Source organism: Botrytis cinerea, chromosome 2, assembly GCF_000143535.2.
Source record: "Botrytis cinerea B05.10 chromosome 2, complete sequence".
Taxonomy (NCBI): Eukaryota; Fungi; Ascomycota; class Leotiomycetes; order Helotiales; family Sclerotiniaceae; genus Botrytis; species Botrytis cinerea.
In genome coordinates, this window is record NC_037311.1 from 3,247,210 (window position 1) to 3,265,081 (window position 17,872).

Consider the following 17,872-nt stretch of genomic DNA (forward strand, 5'->3'; position numbering starts at 1 on the left):
TAGCACTTCGCATCTTATTCTGCAGCCTTAATTGTTCTGGCTTAACATGGAAGTAATTGATTGAAGTAATTGATAGAACATTGACCGAGATCCATAGTATGCTGATTCCAGTAGCTCGATGTTTGATCCAAAGCTGAAGATCAGAATTCACTTTGCAGGCTGGAATATTGAAATATATTCAATCCCGCTCACAAATTATGTAGTTAGCTAGTGATTTACATGTTATTTGGTCGTAAAACGTTTCAATGTGGTCTTGATTATACGGACATAAATTCCGAATTGAACATTCGATGATCAAGTGACAGGCATGTATAAATTCAACGATGTCAAAATTTTCCCTTACAAGAGTGGTCCCAGACGAGAATGATACAACTCAGATTACCCCATAACATATCCAACAAAAAATTATCCCCCAAAATTGTAATTAGAAACACTTTAGAATGATCTAGTGGTACGCCAGAAGAGACGGTAGACCTAAAATGGTTTAGCCTAATTTAAACGAGCTCTCCTATTTCAACCGGACCCAAGATCATCACATCATGTACCGACACTAAAAGTCTAATCTATCAGTAACCCCAAAGCCTTAAATGTTTCCCAAATGTAAAAATGTTCGAATTCTTACCAATTTCTTTCTTCCTCGTTTTCTTCCCACTTTAACCACATATTTTAAGTAACTCCCTTCTCATAATTGCTGCGCTCATAATTGGTGCAACCATATCTTCAGCGTTTAAAAGACTATCCAGTTCCAGCATTTCGAAGTCCAACTCCGTGTAATATTAAACTCGCAGTCTTCTCACTCACAATCATGAGTTCACCAAATTCAATTCCCAGAATTATCTACTGGTTTTGGGCTTTATTCGCTGCTTCTAAGCCTAAGGACCAGACCTCGACAGAAGTAATTGTGAATCAGATCAAAGAATGCACTAGAAAAAATGCTTTTAAGAGCCGTCGAAAAGTCACAAGTCCGAGACAGAAAATTAGTGTATTCATAGAGAGAGCTTTACTTTTTATGGCTAATGGAACTGTCCATCAATAATTTCAACAAACTATTGAGGGTTACTTCAAAAACGTTTGTGCGTCATACTTATCTTCTGACATCTAGTCATATGTATTGGCTAATTTATCGTACCGCAGATTGAACTTCTTTCTCGCGAGCATCAAGATTGTTTGGAACTATACCACTGCGACAGAGTTATGTTCAGAAATGGGCTCAATGATCTCAGAGTCCTGATGATTCTGAAAATTGGGAGTCTAGCATGAGATTGAGATATGGGATTGATTTGGAATTGTATACTGGGATAAATTTCCTCATATTTATAATATACAATATACCTGGGCTGGGAGATATGTGGCAGTCGATCTCTTTTGCGAAAATGAAATAGTTTGATCTAGATACTTGCTACTAGAATATATTTCATGAACACATCGAATTGAAGACATTATACATTCAGTCGCTATCGAACAATTGAACCGTGATTAATACCTGCTGATGGGATGACCAAACATCCAATATGAAAAAGATAGAGATGACCCTAGCTTTTCTACTGACCCAGCTCCTGTTAGAAGATATATTAAACCCATGAAAAGTTCGAAATTAATTTATGATCACATAACTATAAGGGTACAGAACCGTAGATTCAACGGTGGAGCTTTTACCACTTATTACCTCGTTAATTCTCTTCAGTACGGTCAAAACATATCCAACAAGTCTGACTGTATATCAAATCAAGCAAAGTGTTTCACCCTGCTGCTATTGTTCACATAAAAAGACTATCCAGACAGCCCTGTTTACTCTCAATGAACTCTACCTTTAATAAATTTACATCCGATCACCCAAACGATATTCACATACCAGATCCAACGATTTATCTAAACAAAACCACATCAAATCATTAAGATGAGTTGCTTCTATATCGGAGCATTCTACAAGAAGTTATCTCACAAGCTACATCAAATATCTATTCAAATAAAACTCAAAGCCGACAAAAGATCTAGACGCAGAACTAGACCAAATCGAATTATGAGAACAATTACTGAGGAGGAATACAACCGGGGATTCATCGCCGGTCAAGGGAGGGACATCGGCAATCAGGAAACGCAAAGAGAACCAATCACTTTTACCGTGAGTGACGCCTATGGCATAACGCGCTTTCTGGACGTAATCCCATTCGACGACCTAGTTTCTTCTAGTGAGGGTTTAAACCCAGCCGGAGTCGAGACGACGGAGAATGAGGTTGGTGGTCAATCGCAAGAAATAGTATAGATGGTTGAAGGAGATCAAACTGCTATCACGGAAATAAGAACTAGGGACAGTTTGGAAATTGTAGTCATAGATATGCATGGATAGGAAACATATCGAACGGCAAGGTGCTATCACGCAAGAGTGAAGGAAAAGTTAAGGATCTATGGACTAAACACTTGGGTAATCGGGGATCTTCAACACTCTATAGCCACCTGATGATCGACACTATAGGTGGATTTAGATAATGAGTAATGATATAAGATTACACGCTTGAAAGTGCTAGTGAAGTGTCAAAATGACATTTTTTTTTCCCTTTGCAGTATTTATTGAACTCTTTCCCTTTCACTTTCTTGTAAACTCATAATTCACACATCAGAACAGATCATTATTTGTAAATCAGAAATCCTCATTTAGATATTTTCTGCTATAGATCTACATCTAATTCTCACCTCATCTATACACCATCTACACAATCCTATTTCCATCTCACTTACATCCCAAATGCCTTTCTCAATCAGCTCATCTCTCAACCGACTATTCGGCCACCACTGCCCCAACTCCATCCACTGCCCCATCTGCAAGACCGGCTACTTCAAAACCAAAATATCCAAAAAGCTTCCCCGAGAGAAAATCCACTTCCAATCCATCGTCGAAGACCACTACAACCGCACCATCCATAACGAACCGCGCTACTTCAAACAACGCATCGATATTCCCCTCGGCCAACCCATGACTCTGCACCTCAGCATTTCCAAAAACAAACACGTGCACGAATATCTCTGTTACGATTGGGGCAGACCCGAAAGTCGCAATTTGGATTTCCAAGAGGATGTAGTGACAACGCAGGAAGATCTTGCGGAATCCTGGGAGGAAGCTGAGGATGCTTTGCCTACAAAAGGGAAAAGAATGGTGATTAAGCGGGATTTTGTCATTACGCCTTTGGAGACGGAGATTTGTCGTACTTTGTATCCGGATAGTCCGACGAGATATTGGAAGGCTAAACATACTATATCTCGGGAATATGTGGATTTGTAAATCTGGTATCATGATGTTGTTGTTATATATTTGGAGTGGACTTGGATATTCATCATTTTGGCGAGGTGCTGGGGCGGACAAAATCATGTATCACTGGAGTTTTGGGGGTTATTAAAGGTTCGGATATTCTTGTCCGATTGGGATATAGCCTCAATATCATTAGCACATCAGCACGTGAGCATAGGTTTTTAGAAGAAAAAAACTGACATATCAAAAATCTTAATCGATCCTGTCCCAAGCCTGAGGAGATGTGACTAGAATGTCTAGTGTGAAGCTAGAGGAGCACTGATTGATGTACTAAGCGAACTTTATCTCGTCAAATCCCCTTTCATTTTTCGAGTCATTTCTTGGAATTTTTACTGGGTAATGAAATCAAAACCGTCAGCTGATTAAATTTTGAGTCACTAGCTGTTAATGAAGGGTTAGCAGATGGTAATATCCTGTCTATATGTGAGTTGAAGAATCTGCATCTTTGATCACGATATTTATTATCACGAGCTTATAATTCCATATGGACATCATCAGTAGATCTGAAGACACTGGGAAGTGAGGGGTCAATTGTCTTCCAGGTGAGAAGATGAAGATTCTAGAAGAGCGGATATGGTACGAACTGTTCAGACTAAGTATAGAGTAATAGTGTAAGACTTTGAATCCCCTAAAAAAAACATAACTATACATATTATTCCAGTCCATGCTTTCACATTCGTTATTCATAAATACATCTATGCACCCGTCATCACTCATCTTCTCGGTATCATTCTACACGCACAATTTATGAAAATCATTAACCTAATAACAATCAAGTCAAACATGCAAATGATCATCTCCTATATCGCAGGTGTGAGGAGATGGATACGCGCGAAAACAACTACGTTTTATCGATTCTCATAGAATCTGTCATTATCTTCCCAGCCGTTAAAAAATATAATTCACACAGAATCCCTCTCATCCATCCATTTTCCCAGAAAAAAAAAAATGAATCAAAAGCAAAATAGATATGAAGATAGACTACTTATAATTACTCACTATAAATCCAAACGAAAAATCTTCAGACATTATTTTTATATACTTAAAAGTCAAAGTCAAAGTCAATAATGATATGATTTGATACAATACAACAACCCCCCCCCCCCCCGCTCCCCCCTTCCCCCCAAGAAATCTAAAACATTATATCACCACATCACATCATCACATCATCACATCCCAGAAAACAAGACAAGGCAAGACAAGAAAAACAACACAGCACAACGCAGCGAATCTTAATAACTCATACTAGAATAGATACGACTGGAGCACTGCTATATAGTATATAGTACATGATAGCAACTAGTGAAGTGCCAAAGAGGCAATATTGTCCGTAATTTAGAAATGTTAATCTTATATTATATACTATTTCTAATCCAATCTAATCCAATCCAATCCAATTCCAACCCCCTATACTCCTCTCTCCTCCTCTCTCCTCCTCTCTCCTCCTCTCTCCTCCTCTCTCCTCTCCTCTCTCCTCCTCTCCTTCCCAAATTCCAACCCAGAATTCAATTCAATTCAATTCAATTCATCAAAATCAAAATCAAAATCAAAATCCAGACCCCAAACCCTCCACCACCTCTTCAAATGTTCAAATCCACCCTAACCTAACCTAACCTAACCTAACCTCTCCAAATCAATATTCAAATGCAAGCTCCATCCCATCTCATCCCATCCTCCTCGTCCAGCTCCAAGCTCCAAGATTCAAAGACACCCAATCGCCCAATCACCCGACTATCCTATTCAACCCCCCTCCCCCCAATCCAATTCTACCAATCCGATCAAAATAGCTATGTAGATACCCAAGACATCTCTCACAATCAGCTAGTCAACTAATCCTCAATCTATCTATTTATGTATTTATCGCCTCATCTCAACCTCTTTAACATGCACTCTTGCCCTCCCCAGTTTCATAATCTATTCGTAACACATGACACAAACCCAGAGTTCAATTCAATTGCACACATACACACACATACCCAAGTAATCCCGCCACGCTGCCTTCATATTCACTCCCCCCACTCACTAAATCAACCCATCATCTCGAAAACATCACATCGTATCAATTAACCCGACACAACACAACATAAAATCACACTTCAATCACCAAAACCAAAATCAAAAAATGAATTCTTTGATATCAAATTTCGAATTATCATTTTCATCCCCTCACTAATCCTTTAACCCCCCCCCCCCCCGCTTCCCCCCTCTTCTCATCATCCATCCATTCATCAACCCCTATCCCCATTCCCCCATGCTATGCACGCTAATATGTTTGATTAATCAAAAAAAGAAAAATAGCCAACAACAAAAATCATTATTTGAAAGCCAATCAAACAATCAAGAACATCTCATTGCGGACCAGAGTAGACAGACAAACAAACGAAAAAAGAAATTAAAGTAAAATAAAAACTCTTTCTCGTCCATCCTAGCTATCACATTCATGATCTTTTGCTTTCTCATATCATACACCCCCTTTTTTTTTGTTCCTTCACGTGTCTGTTTTTCGTTTGTTCTTTTGCCTGGACTTTTAATACCCGGTTTTCATCCTTCCCAATTCTCATAGGCTAGTACCTTCATGCTCGCACGTTCGTTTTCCAGAAAAGCGAGTTGTGTCGTGAGTATTTTGATCCATCCATCCAATTCCATCATGTCATTATCGTGAAGACTCGTTCAAGATTCCATGTTCGTTTAATTCCACCCCTCTCCCCTTCCCCGATTGCAATTCTTTTCCCTCAAATAGCATTTGCACCGGTTGCTTTGAATCCCTTTAGTGGTATAGTCTTTAACTTTCCACTTGCAAGTTTTTGGGCAGCGAACTTCTCTCTAGCCAACTCAATGGCACTCTTTTGTCTTTCTCCTCCAATTTCCTTCTCACCACCTTTACCCTTTCCATGAGGCTTTCCAATTCCATCCCCAAGAATTTCCTTTCCAACAACAGCATTTGCATTACCATCTTGACTCTTCAATACCACCTGACTTTGAATATTCGATTTTCCTTGTGTATCACCACTCTTAACCCTCTTTACCCAATCCGCCCTTCTTCTCTTGAATAAATCCATAGACCAATTTCTCCAAACAATTCTTCCAGTCCAGCTATCTCTAAGCAAAGGTTCATAAGGCATGAGAGACATGGCAATACGTTCGCAGAGAGAAAAGAGGGAAGCGGAAGAGGTAGAAGTGGGGGTGGTTGTAGTATGCAAAAGGGAATCCAAGATGTGTGTTCCTGCAGATGACAAGGATAATGTGATAATTGGAGGTTGAGGTGTTGAAGTAGCTCCGGCTGGAGGTGATATGATAGAATTGATGAGTTTGCGACGGAATAAAAGGTTCGAAGGGGTATTAGGTGGAGATGGAAGCAAAGATGCTTGAATGATATGAGTTGTGGTTGGGTATAGTGAGAGGGCGAGAATCGTCGAGGTAGGAAGAGCCAATAAAGAACTCTGGATAAGTTGTGCAGGTGGTCCCGGAATCTTAAGCATAGCCTGAGCAAGTAAGGATCCGTGAAGTTGAGAAGGGCTAGGTTTTGGTAAAACAGCAACCGGAGCTGGTTTATCATCATCAGCGGCTGGAGGTGGTGCTGTAGCTAATGTAAGAGTTTCGAGAGAAATGTCGGCCATCTTTAGTATCAACTCATTCTTGTCGGATCCGTATGCATCAGCAATACTTTTTGTGAGGGCTTCCGTACTTGCACGTCGTACTTGACAACGTTCCAATAAAACCTTGATAATGTTTGTACGTTGTCTGCCGACCAAACCTTCAATCTGAGGAGAAATTTCGGTTATCGCTTCCTCAAGATCTTCTTTGCTGAGACGATTCAAAACTCGAATGACAACGTAAGATGCGATCTCGTTTCGTGCCAATCCTGCGATTCGATCCTTGAAGATTGCTCGATAAATTTGTTTAAATAACTTTCCGGGACTATGTGTCATGATGGTTTCCAAAACTCTCGAGCCAATTTGATCATAGACAATACCATTGACGAAGATGGCAGATTGACTACCTTCTACCGTGATGTCATCTGGCAAGAGTGTCGAAATGAGAGTCTTTTGTTCGGAGTTACCACCCTTTTTGGAGCTTGGATTTGTGAGCTCTAATTCGAGTAACAATTGTAAACAAGGATTTCCAGTAGGATGTCCAACCAAAACCTGAATGAAAGCTCTATCCATGGAAGCAATGGTATCCGAAATGATCTTCTCAATGGCCCACAAGAAAGATTCTGGCACAGTACGCTTATTGAGAGAAAACTCTGTAGGAGCGGTATCCAATCCATTTATGCCAACCTTTTCCTTCTTCTTGCTTTGTAATAATGATTTTGTCGAAGATTTCTCCAAAGGTCGACCGGAAAGGATGATGAGTAAGACTCGAAGTGTATGGGAAGCGAATCGATCGGTGAGGAGAGAGGATAATTGTCCTTCAAGTTCGTCCAAGGTTGCTAGAAACAAACTTTCCATCGACTCAGTAATCTCATCTTCTTTTCCCTCTTCCCCATCCTCTGCGTCTGCCTTGACGTCTGCCACTTTCTTCTCTTCCTTCTTTTCTTCTCCTGTGAGTTCCTCGGTGACAATGGAAGCCGATTGAATGAATAAGGTTTCACAACAATGGCTTGCAAAACGATGTGATACCAAATGAGGAAAATTTCCGGCAAATTGAGAGAACAATTTCTTCTTTTGCTGAGGCGTACTCAACAGAATCAATCTTTCCATTAATCTCGAACATGATTGACTGCAAGCAATCTTCAATTCCTTTCCTTTGGCTTCCCGATATACGTTTGCGAGAAAAAGACTTCGTTCTTCATCCGAGGGGAAATCGTTCAATTCGAGTAATTCGTCGGCTCTGCGAAAGTATTCTTGTTCTTCGTCCTCAAGTAATCCATAATAAGGCCTGTCAGCAACTTCAATTGCGTTTGTGCCGGTAGCAGCAGGGAATGAAGATAAAGTTTGGTCGTTATCTAAAGCTCTGAAAGAAGCCTCGTCTTCAATTTGGGACGATCTTCGCTTTTTTAGATCTTGAGAATCATTATCGTGATCTTCTTCCCTGTCGAGATTTTCTTCCCTCTTTCTTTTCAGGGTATCTCTTCTGCCTCTTGCATGCTTGTTTTCTTTTGGCATTTTGGAGAGGATGGAGGAAATGAGAGGGAGGAAATGGAGGGAAGACGAATTGAGGTGGGTTGAGGTGGGTTGAGTGAGTTGAGCTGCGCTGATGAATGTAATGTAAATAATAATGTAATGTAACGTAATGTAATCCCACGCAGAAATAAAAGAATGAAAGAATGCAAATAGAGTGTAATCTTTTCTCTTTTTTTTTCTTCTCTCGCCTTTTTTCTCTTTCCTTGGAATCGAGGGATGTATGGGAGGATGGAGGAAGCACAAGGCCGTGGGAGGAAGTTGATGTAATTGAAGAATTCGAATCAGAAGTTTTGGAAATGTAAATTGCGGGCGCTAGCGGTCCATCTGGTGTTGTGTGTGGCCCTGCCTTGTATGGAGCTGAACTTTCTTGGCAAAATGATGAATGAATAGGTAGCGTGAATGGAGCTTTCACTGGCGTCGATCGAGTGGTGGATGAGTGGTGGATGAGTGGTGGATGAGTGATGGATAACGACGGAAAACTTCTGTGAACAAGTAAAATTGGTCAAAGTGGGTTGTGGGTTGTTGGTTGTTAAGCCTTGTCGTGCCTTGTTGTCACATACCGAGACTTTTCCCAATCCCAGCGTTTATCAAAGCGGTGAGATCTTCAGCCTTTTTTTTTTCTTTCCGTGCTAATTTTTCGTTTTTCATTTCTTTCCTCTGAGTTTCCTGTTGGGTCTCTCCTCGGTTGACCTTCATTTTGGCTCGAACATCACATCACTTGAACTCTTGAGTCCACTCCAACCTCACTTCCCTAGAACTCTTGAGTCCACTCCCACCTCACACACACTGGTCGACCTGGTAGAAATCACCGCTGTTTCCTTTGGTCCGATATTCTGCCGTTGCCCGCGCTCTTTTGGTCGTCGTGCTATGGCCCATGGCCCCGGGAGAGCAGGCGGTAGACGGTAGACGGTAGGCGGTGCTGGGAAGGAAGAGTATAACTTTATGGCTTTGACCAAACCAAATGGCTGGTGATGGTGGAATCTTTGCGTCATGGGAATCGAACATGTGTGGTAGATAGACGTGATAATCTCAATCCATTCATCATCGACTGCTAGAGTGAGGCCATGTTCGATGCTGCCGGGACCGGTATACACATATAGACAAACGGGTAGTCATCATTTATTAGTAATTTGAATTCTCTTTCTCAAAAGTTCTCGGTCCTCAATTCTCTCTAGATCTGCCCTATTTGATCTTCTTCTCTATTGACCTTCTTCTCTATTGACCTCCTTTCTCTATTGACATTCTGACATTCTTCTCTATCGACCTTCTCCACTGACCTTCTTCTCTCCTGATATCCTCCCCTCTACTTACTGCACACTGCCTCTATCCCTCACAATGTCTTCAAACCTAACAGAGGCCGCCTTACCACTCCGGGACGACACGGTTTCAACTGGGCCAGATGCTCCAAACCCATTAAACCGTGCCGACGAAGTAGAAGATGTGAGAAAAAGTCCATGCATTCATTCCAACCCAGCTTATGGTTCATCATCATCATCATCATCACCCTCCAATCTTATATGCATACCAAGCTACATGCCTCCTACCTACACATCCTAGCTTCCGATGCCACATACCTCAACTCAATATCAAAAACTTAATCCAACCAGCCATGTCTTTCATCCCATGTCATATCATATCATATCGCGCATCGCAATCAAAAGTAACCACAGTAGCCATCATCTAACAAACTCAACCATCCTAGTTACTCAATGCCGTGCAGTCTCTCATCATCCCATTCATCAGATCGGCCGATGAAGATGCCACCACCAAGCATACCGGTCACGGAAAAGCCATTCCCGGTGGAGGTCCTCGAACCACTCTTCTCGAACATCACAAACCAGAGAAGCTACTCCAGCTGCTAGATTTCAATCTCCCCATCAATGGAAGAGGAAAACATGGTTTGTTATCAACCATCGAGCAAGTGCTCAAATACAGTGTGAATACGTGGGACCAAGGATTCTTAGACAAACTGTATGCAAGCACCAACGCGGTACGTATTCATATGCATCGGCCTGCATCCACAATTGAAGCGGTGAAAGTTACACCTTCAGCAAGTCCTCCAGCTGAAAACCCATCGATAGGTAGGAATTATCTCGGAATTGATTTTGGCCGTTTTAAATACAAATGTAAGTTTCTTCCTTCATGGGTCGTCTCGTGTCGACTGATAACCTTGCATGTCACCTCGTGTCAGCCCTATACTAAATCGTCAAATAGGTTCATGTATACCAAGTTTCCCCAGCCCTGACCATTATTGAAAAAACCACGGCAAAATCGTTTGCCAATCTTTTCGGTTTCAATGGCCCTCACGCCGGTGGTATCTCCACTCAAGGTGGCTCGGCTTCAAACACAACCTCCATGATCATTGCCCGCAATACTCTTTTCCCAGACACCAAACAAAATGGAAATGGAAACCATCAATTCGTTCTCTTCACTTCGGCCCATGGCCACTATTCGCTGGAAAAAGCTGCTCAGATGTGTGGCCTCGGATCCAACAACGTGATTCCCGTCCCCGTTGATTCGCAAGGTCGCATGATCCCCTCGGAACTCGACTCCCTCATCCAAAAGAGCATATCCGAAAACAAAACTCCCTTTTACGTAAATGCCACCGCCGGAACCACCATCTATGGTTCCTACGACCCCTTTACCGAAATCTCCGCCATCTGTAAAGCCCACAATCTCTGGTTACACATCGATGCTTCGTGGGGTGGTCCCGCCATCTTCTCTCCCACCCACGCCTCCAAATTAAAAGGATCTCACCTCGCCGATTCCCTGGCCGTAAACCCGCACAAAATGTTAAATGCCCCCGTAACCTGTTCCTTCCTGCTCGCACCCGACCTCACAAAATTCCACAAAGCAAACACCCTACCCGCAGACTACCTCTTCCACACCATCGAAGACGGAGCCGAAGTCTGGGATCTCGCCGATCTCACATTGCAATGCGGTCGTCGTGGGGATTCCCTCAAATTAGCTCTATCCTGGATCTACTACGGTACATCAGGCTTCCAGCAACAAATCGACCATGCATTTTCCGTGGCGGGATATTTTGCTCAATTAGTCAACGAGCACAAGGACTTCGTACTTGTTTCTGAAAATCCTCCGCCCTGTCTACAGGTGTGTTTCTACTATGCCAAGGATGGGAAACTAGGAGGAAAAGAACAGAATACCAAAATCACGCAGGATGTCGCGCAGAAATTGTTGACGAGAGGATTTATGGTGGATTATGCGAGTGGGGAAAAGGGGAAATTCTTCAGAGCCGTCGTCAATGTACAGACGAGACGGGAAACGATGGAGGGTTTGGTGAAAGCGATTGTGGAGATTGGAGAGGGTGTTGTGGTGTAGATTTGGAAGGGAGGGGAAGAAAGAGAAGATAAGTACGAGGATACATTTCATTCATGGTCTTTTGAAACTAGATGATTAGAAAGACATTTGGATTTTTGTTGTTATTGTTATTATTGTGATTCTTCATGATAATACAACTCGACCAAAAGAAATCAAACGAATTTTTTATATCAAATTCCATTACACACAAGAACCTCATTAGTCAATTAACCTTAACAAACAGTATTCCCATCAATTTCATCCCAACATCCTAAACTCCCTTTCTCTCTCTCCCTCCCCAATCAAAAATCGCCCCTCTTCAAAACCGGTTGAAACATCGAAATAACACTTTTTCTCCACCTTCCCCTTTCCTTTTCTCTTCTCCCATCTCTTTCCATCTCACTCTCCCTCTCTCCATCTATATTCCCCTCTCTCTCTCCATCCCCATCCACCCCACTCATCTCCTCAATCGTAATCCACTTATCCTCTCTCCCCCTCCCCCTCTTCTTCTCTCTCTCCCTTTCTTTTTCCTCTCTCCCCATCCCTCTCCCCATTCCCATCCCCATCCCTCCAATAGTAAATCTCCTCTCCTTATCTTTCCCTCTTATCCTCCTCTCCTCACCCACTCCTCCCCCCCTCCCCCCAATCGTGAATCTCCTTTCCCTCTCCCTCTCCCTTTCCTCCCCTCCAAACCCCAGTTTACTAACCCGAAACCCGCCATTCCCATCATAAGTCCTTCTCCATTCTCGATTTTGCGATCGTTCTTCTGCGGCTGTCTTGGTGCTGCTGTAGAGGTATGTGATTGCTGATTTCATGGTTGTGTTTCTTTTTTTTCCTTTGGGGGTCTGCTGTGTTTTTGGTTGAGGATCTGTTGTGCTGGCTGTGTTGTATGGTTTGATGTGATGTGATGTGATGTGATGTGATGTGATGTGATGTGATGTGATGTTGTTGATACTTTGATATTCTTCTTCTTGACGTAGATGGATGGATGGAGGATGGATAGATGGATATAAATATAAAGATATGATAAATGTTTAAATCTATAAAGTCGATAACCTTATATATCCAACAATGAGGGTTTGTACTGTATAGTATAGTATTGTATAGAGAGGGTTGAATCAAGAGTTGTGGGTAGTGATTGAGTAATTATATCATCGAGGACTTTCAGATGTGATATGTTTTAATAGACCACTGTATATATGTATATATACGATAAATCTAAAGAGTCTAAAGAACCAGAATAAAACAAAGATTGAAAACGAAAACAAAACCCCCAATCAACGCAACACCCAGCCAGATAAATAAATAAACACATTCGACTAACCCCTCTCCCCTCCTCTCCCCCTTCCCTCCGCTCCATCTCCTTTCCCATTGATCGTTTCCTACATACAAACCTGCATACCTACATCGCACCTACGCACTCACCCTCCCATCCACCCGATGCGAAAACATCACACACGATTCATAATCTCGCAACGGAACCCTCTATATCTTACCGTACTTTTACTCCACACCCCTCTTTCTTTGTCGATCAATTATGCATTATGCATTATACATTCAGGTTCGAGATTCGAGATTCGAGTCTCCCTACCAGTAAACATACATACCAAATAAATTCCACCCAACTCAACTCATCACAGACAGACAGTATCAATCCCTCCAGCGAGAAGTAAACTAAACCAAACCAAACTGAACTAAAGTTTCACCCCCTCCCCCTCTTGCTCCATCTCCCCCCTCCCGAAACATCCACCAAGCCAACATCCACCAAGCCAACATCCCCAATCCCTCACCCCCATCGTCTCACGAAAAACACCCGACGAATCCCAAATCCAAAAAAAACCCCCAAAAATGAAAATCCATGCACAATTCCCATGCGAGCGAAACGAGCAAAGTACTCGTTAATTGGCCATGGTCAGGAACTTGTTTTCGTTTCGTTTCGTTTCGTTTCGCTTCGTGTCAGAGAGGGCTGAGGACATATGTAGTTGAGAGAGAGCACAGACGGATTTCATACTCGAGTGTAACATTGGCATCAAGCATTCACATCATCCATCGTACACCACATACATGTGCGGATTTTCAGCAACAATTAATTCCAGAGTATCTGCGTGAGTATATGAATGAGTATATGACACATACCAAACCATCAAGACCAATCCGATCGAATAATTAATCAAGTGAGGATATACGATTAGCTCTAACGTCTATACAGTCTCCCAATCACTCGTCTTCGATGAAATAAAATTGGAATATCTTATCCATACAAAAGCAGTGAGTAAATTGGAGAACAGAATCTACCCATCTAATTCTATATATGAAAACCATACATATATCTCTTTCATAGAATGATGCCGTGAACACATTTTCATCCATCCATTCATTCATTCATCCAACTCTCATTTCTCATTTTCGACTTCCGCAAATGCGAGTTGAAATCTACAATAAACATATCAATCCTCAGAATTACTTCTACAAGAAATTACAAATATCTTTTCTCCTGTATCTCCTCATAAGCCTGGATTTGATCTCCGATTTGGAAGTCTGTCCATCCTGAAAATCCCATACCGCATTCACCACCCTTTTTCATTTCTGAAACGTCTTTCTTTACGTTCTTAAGGGATTCGAGTTTACCTATCAAATCAGTTAGTATATTGAATTTCAATTACTCCTCGAAATGGGAGTTGGGTAAAGACAAGACGGTGATAAAATGAAAAGAAAATAATAAGTAATGACATACCATCAAACACCTTCTCCCCATCTCTCAACACCCTATACCTATCGTCCTTCGACACGGTACCATTACGAACCTTACAGCCTGCTACACTCCTATATTTCCTTCCCTTGATATTGATATCAAAAATCTGTGCCACCACAGCTTCACCTAATACTCTTTGGGTAACCAATGGTGGTAGAAATTTCGACATCTCAGCTCTTACATCATCCATTAATCTATAGATGATATTATGATCCAAGATCTTGACCTTATTTTGTGCAGCAAATTGAGCGATATTTGGTTCAACCTCAGTGTTGAAGTTAATAACGTAACCTTTTGCAGTGGCAGCGTGTTCGATATCAGATTCACTAAGTTTACCGACTCCAGATCGAAGGACGATAGGTTCGATTTCTTTAGTACCAGTTGCGTTCAATTGATCGACTACTGCTTCGACGGATCCACTCACATCTCCTTTGATGACAAAGTAGACAGGTTTAGGACCGGTAGGATCTTTGTTAGGAGTAGCAGAATCATTGGTCTCGCCTTCTTCGCCAAGAAGGGCAGATTCCTTCTCCGCTTTTTCACGTTCGCGTTTATCGTGTTCCATTTTGCGATTCTCATTGATAGCTTCCATATCCGCGGCTAATTTATCTCTTTCCTCTTTCTCAAGTCGGAACTCAATAACACTCTTAGCTTTTGCTTCATCAGGAGCTTGAAGAACTTCATCTCCAGCAGCTGGTTGTTCTCTCCATCCATCAATTTCTACTGGTATACCTGGACCAGCTTCTTCAATCTCCATACCAGCTTCATTGCGTAGACATCTAATTCTAGCCCAAGTTTTACCAGCGACGATGAAATCACCAGGTCGCATAGTACCTCTTCTAACCAAGACTGTAGCAACCTTACCCATAGACTTGATACTTGCTTCGATGACATAACCTTCTGCTGGACCATCTATTTCGGCACGCACATCAAGAATTTCGGATAACGTAACCGCGGCTTCTTCCAAATCATCCATTCCTCTTCCGGTTTTGCCACTGACGCATACGACTTGAGTGTCACCACCAAAATCTTCTACATCAACTCCATGACGAGCAAGATCTTGTTTAACTCGCTCAATATCAATTTCAGGCTTATCGATTTTGTTGATTGCGACAATAATCGGTACCTTGGCTGCTTTGGCATGATTGATAGCTTCAATAGTTTGTGGTTTGACACTATCATCTGCTGCAACAACCAAAATCACAATATCAGTAACATTAGCACCTCTTTGACGCATGCTCAAGAAAGCTTCATGTCCAGGAGTATCGAGGAAAGTAATTGTCTTTCCTGAAGGCATAGGTACAGAGAAAGCTCCGATATGTTGTGTAATACCACCATGTTCTGATGCCGCAACCGAAGATTTTCGTAGATAGTCAAGGATTGTAGTTTTACCATGATCAACGTGTCCCATAATAGTAACAACCGGAGCTCTTTGAGGTAATATTGATGGATCTTCCGCTGGAGGTCTAGCTTTCAAATCTTCAGATTCGCCTCTTTCAATAATGGCTTCGAAATTGTATTCCATAGCAATAAGTCCAGCATTTTCAGCATTCAAAATGTGATCATGATTAACACCTTCGAAACCCAACTCTTCCAATTTGTCGAGGAAATCTTCCAGTTTGACCCTAAGTGCGACTGCTAAATTCGAGACACTGATGAACTCGGGCAAGATCATAGGGGTTGGTGCAGCTGCTTTCTTTGCTGCCTTTTCACGCTTTCTTTGCCTTTTGAGTTCTGCTCGCTCAGCAGCTAACTCACTCGCCTCATCATCATCTTGGTCCATTTTTATTTCTCGCTGTCTCCTGGCTGCTTTTTTGGCTTGCTTACTGTGGGCATTTTTTGGCAATGAGTGATCTCTGTGGTTTGGATTGTCCCCGATATCTTCGTCGGCTCCCCAACGCCCTGATAACCTACGATGCCTCGTTTCTAATTCCGCTGGAGATGAAAATTCGTTGATCACTTTTTCACGCACATCCGACCCCTCTGGCTCTGTCGCTAGTGGACTATAAGCTGCCTGTTTTCCGGCAGGCTTTTCAACCGGATCTTCATATTCTTGTGGTTTTGCCGTCTCAATCAATGGGCTTGGACTTGCTAAACCGGGGATCTTGAAACCACTTCCACCAACCTTACCAAAGCCTGCGCCAAATGAAGGTCCGAAAGATCCAAGGGGTTTCAACATACTGCGAGCAGATTGTGTTGATTGAGCAGATTGTGCTGGGCGTACGGGTTCAGAACTTGCGGCATGGCGTGAATTGAATATAGACCTGCTGTGAACATTGTTTTGCGAGGATTGATAATCGTTCGTAGGACTCGTTTGTGAGGTTTGGGCCATGTCAGTACCTCGATTATAACTATTTGGCCTACTCCACATGTCTGCTCTTGGAACTTGCGTGAAGCGACCTCTTTCCGATGGAAGTCTACTTCTCAGCGGTGTATAAGTCCCCGAACTAGCTTCCTGTTCTCGTCTGGATTGAGCCTCAGTGATAGGATCTCGTGGTGGTTGAACTGATGTTGTCGGTCGATTCTCTTCGGCCTTCTTTCTTAATTGGCTCCATTTGGATATATCCTTAGAGGGCTCGTCAACGCTTTCAGATGGAGTACTAGTTTCAGTCGAGTCATCGATTATTTGACTGGATGTCTGACTACGAATACGAGAATCGTCTTTCTCAAAAAATCGTAGAGGCGCGTCCTGTATGGTGTGCTGCCTATTCATCGCATGTATACCCATAGTCTCCTTCCTTCTTGCGGCGACCTTAGCTATCTCAAGCTTTTCCTTCTGTGAACGTGGTAGTGGTCTAAAAGCTCTATTTGTCTCGGGCCCGGGCCCTGAATGTATCTCAACTTTTCGTTGTTGGCTTGTATGAAACTCTTCTTCGGGAGAAGGCTGTGCGGGTCGCTCTGGTTTGGGAGGATCTGGTATCCTTGACTTCATAGGAATTCCAGCAGCTGGACGACCGAAGCTAGCAGAAGATCCTACTCCTGGAATTTTAGAACCTCCAAAGGCCGGTTTACTGAAGCCACTTCCCATCCCAGGTCCAGGACGCCATGGTCCAGCAGGTGCTTTGGGCTGCGGATGGAGAGTTGATTCATATTCTTCAGGTTCTTGTACCGCAGTACCTTCGGCGGGTGGTTTTGATCTCGAATTAGAGGATTGTAAAAATCGACGCTGGGTTTGTGAAGTAGGGCCAATTGCTCCAAGTCGATGCCAACAAAAAGCACATACTGATGGAGCTGATGCTTCCTATATTGATTAGAATGTTATAAAGTATAATACAATTTGAGTTTCCATACCTTCAATAAATTGCTACCCCTCCTCATGATTGCATTGTCGTTTCAATGAATATTTAAATAATTTTCATAAAGTTGCCATCA

General features: G+C 42.3%; 3 protein-coding genes across 3 annotated transcripts; 1 reads left to right on the top strand and 2 right to left on the bottom strand.

Moving 5' to 3' along the window:
- Nucleotides 1-5,502: 5,502 nt before the first annotated feature.
- On the bottom strand, nucleotides 5,503-8,966 carry Bcnop9. Its single transcript, XM_001554287.2, has one exon. The coding sequence runs from the start codon at nucleotides 8,410-8,412 to the stop codon at nucleotides 6,037-6,039; it is 2,376 nt and encodes a 791-aa protein (XP_001554337.1). The 5' UTR covers nucleotides 8,413-8,966; the 3' UTR covers nucleotides 5,503-6,036.
- Nucleotides 8,967-9,555: 589 nt separating this feature from the next.
- BCIN_02g09190 (hypothetical protein) lies at nucleotides 9,556-11,942 on the top strand. Its single transcript, XM_024691635.1, has 4 exons — nucleotides 9,556-9,870; nucleotides 10,133-10,420; nucleotides 10,512-10,556; nucleotides 10,645-11,942. Exons 1-4 carry the CDS (start codon nucleotides 9,766-9,768, stop codon nucleotides 11,767-11,769), a joined length of 1,563 nt encoding a protein of 520 aa, XP_024547406.1. The 5' UTR covers nucleotides 9,556-9,765; the 3' UTR covers nucleotides 11,770-11,942.
- A 1,873-nt stretch (nucleotides 11,943-13,815) lies between these two features.
- On the bottom strand, nucleotides 13,816-17,868 carry Bcifm1. Its single transcript, XM_024691636.1, has 3 exons — nucleotides 17,792-17,868; nucleotides 14,483-17,741; nucleotides 13,816-14,376 (listed from the first exon to the last, which is right to left on the bottom strand). The coding sequence occupies exons 1-3, from the start codon at nucleotides 17,816-17,818 to the stop codon at nucleotides 14,225-14,227; spliced, it is 3,438 nt and encodes a 1,145-aa protein (XP_024547407.1). The 5' UTR covers nucleotides 17,819-17,868; the 3' UTR covers nucleotides 13,816-14,224.
- Between the last annotated feature and the right edge of the window lie 4 nt (nucleotides 17,869-17,872).

Bases quoted from the DNA above. Each gene is read 5' to 3' on its own strand.
- Bcnop9 (XM_001554287.2), bottom strand. From the start codon at position 8,412: ATGCCAAAAGAAAACAAGCATGCAAGAGGCAGAAGAGATACCCTGAAA.
- BCIN_02g09190 (XM_024691635.1), top strand. From the start codon at position 9,766: ATGTCTTCAAACCTAACAGAGGCCGCCTTACCACTCCGGGACGACACG. The intron at 9,871-10,132 runs GTGAGAAAAAGT...CAACCATCCTAG, and splicing joins GTGCCGACGAAGTAGAAGAT to TTACTCAATGCCGTGCAGTC. The intron at 10,557-10,644 runs GTAAGTTTCTTC...ATCGTCAAATAG, and splicing joins TGGCCGTTTTAAATACAAAT to GTTCATGTATACCAAGTTTC.
- Bcifm1 (XM_024691636.1), bottom strand. From the start codon at position 17,818: ATGAGGAGGGGTAGCAATTTATTGAAG. The intron at 17,742-17,791 runs GTATGGAAACTC...TAATCAATATAG, and splicing joins GGGGTAGCAATTTATTGAAG to GAAGCATCAGCTCCATCAGT. The intron at 14,377-14,482 runs GTATGTCATTAC...CTGATTTGATAG, and splicing joins TGGGGAGAAGGTGTTTGATG to GTAAACTCGAATCCCTTAAG.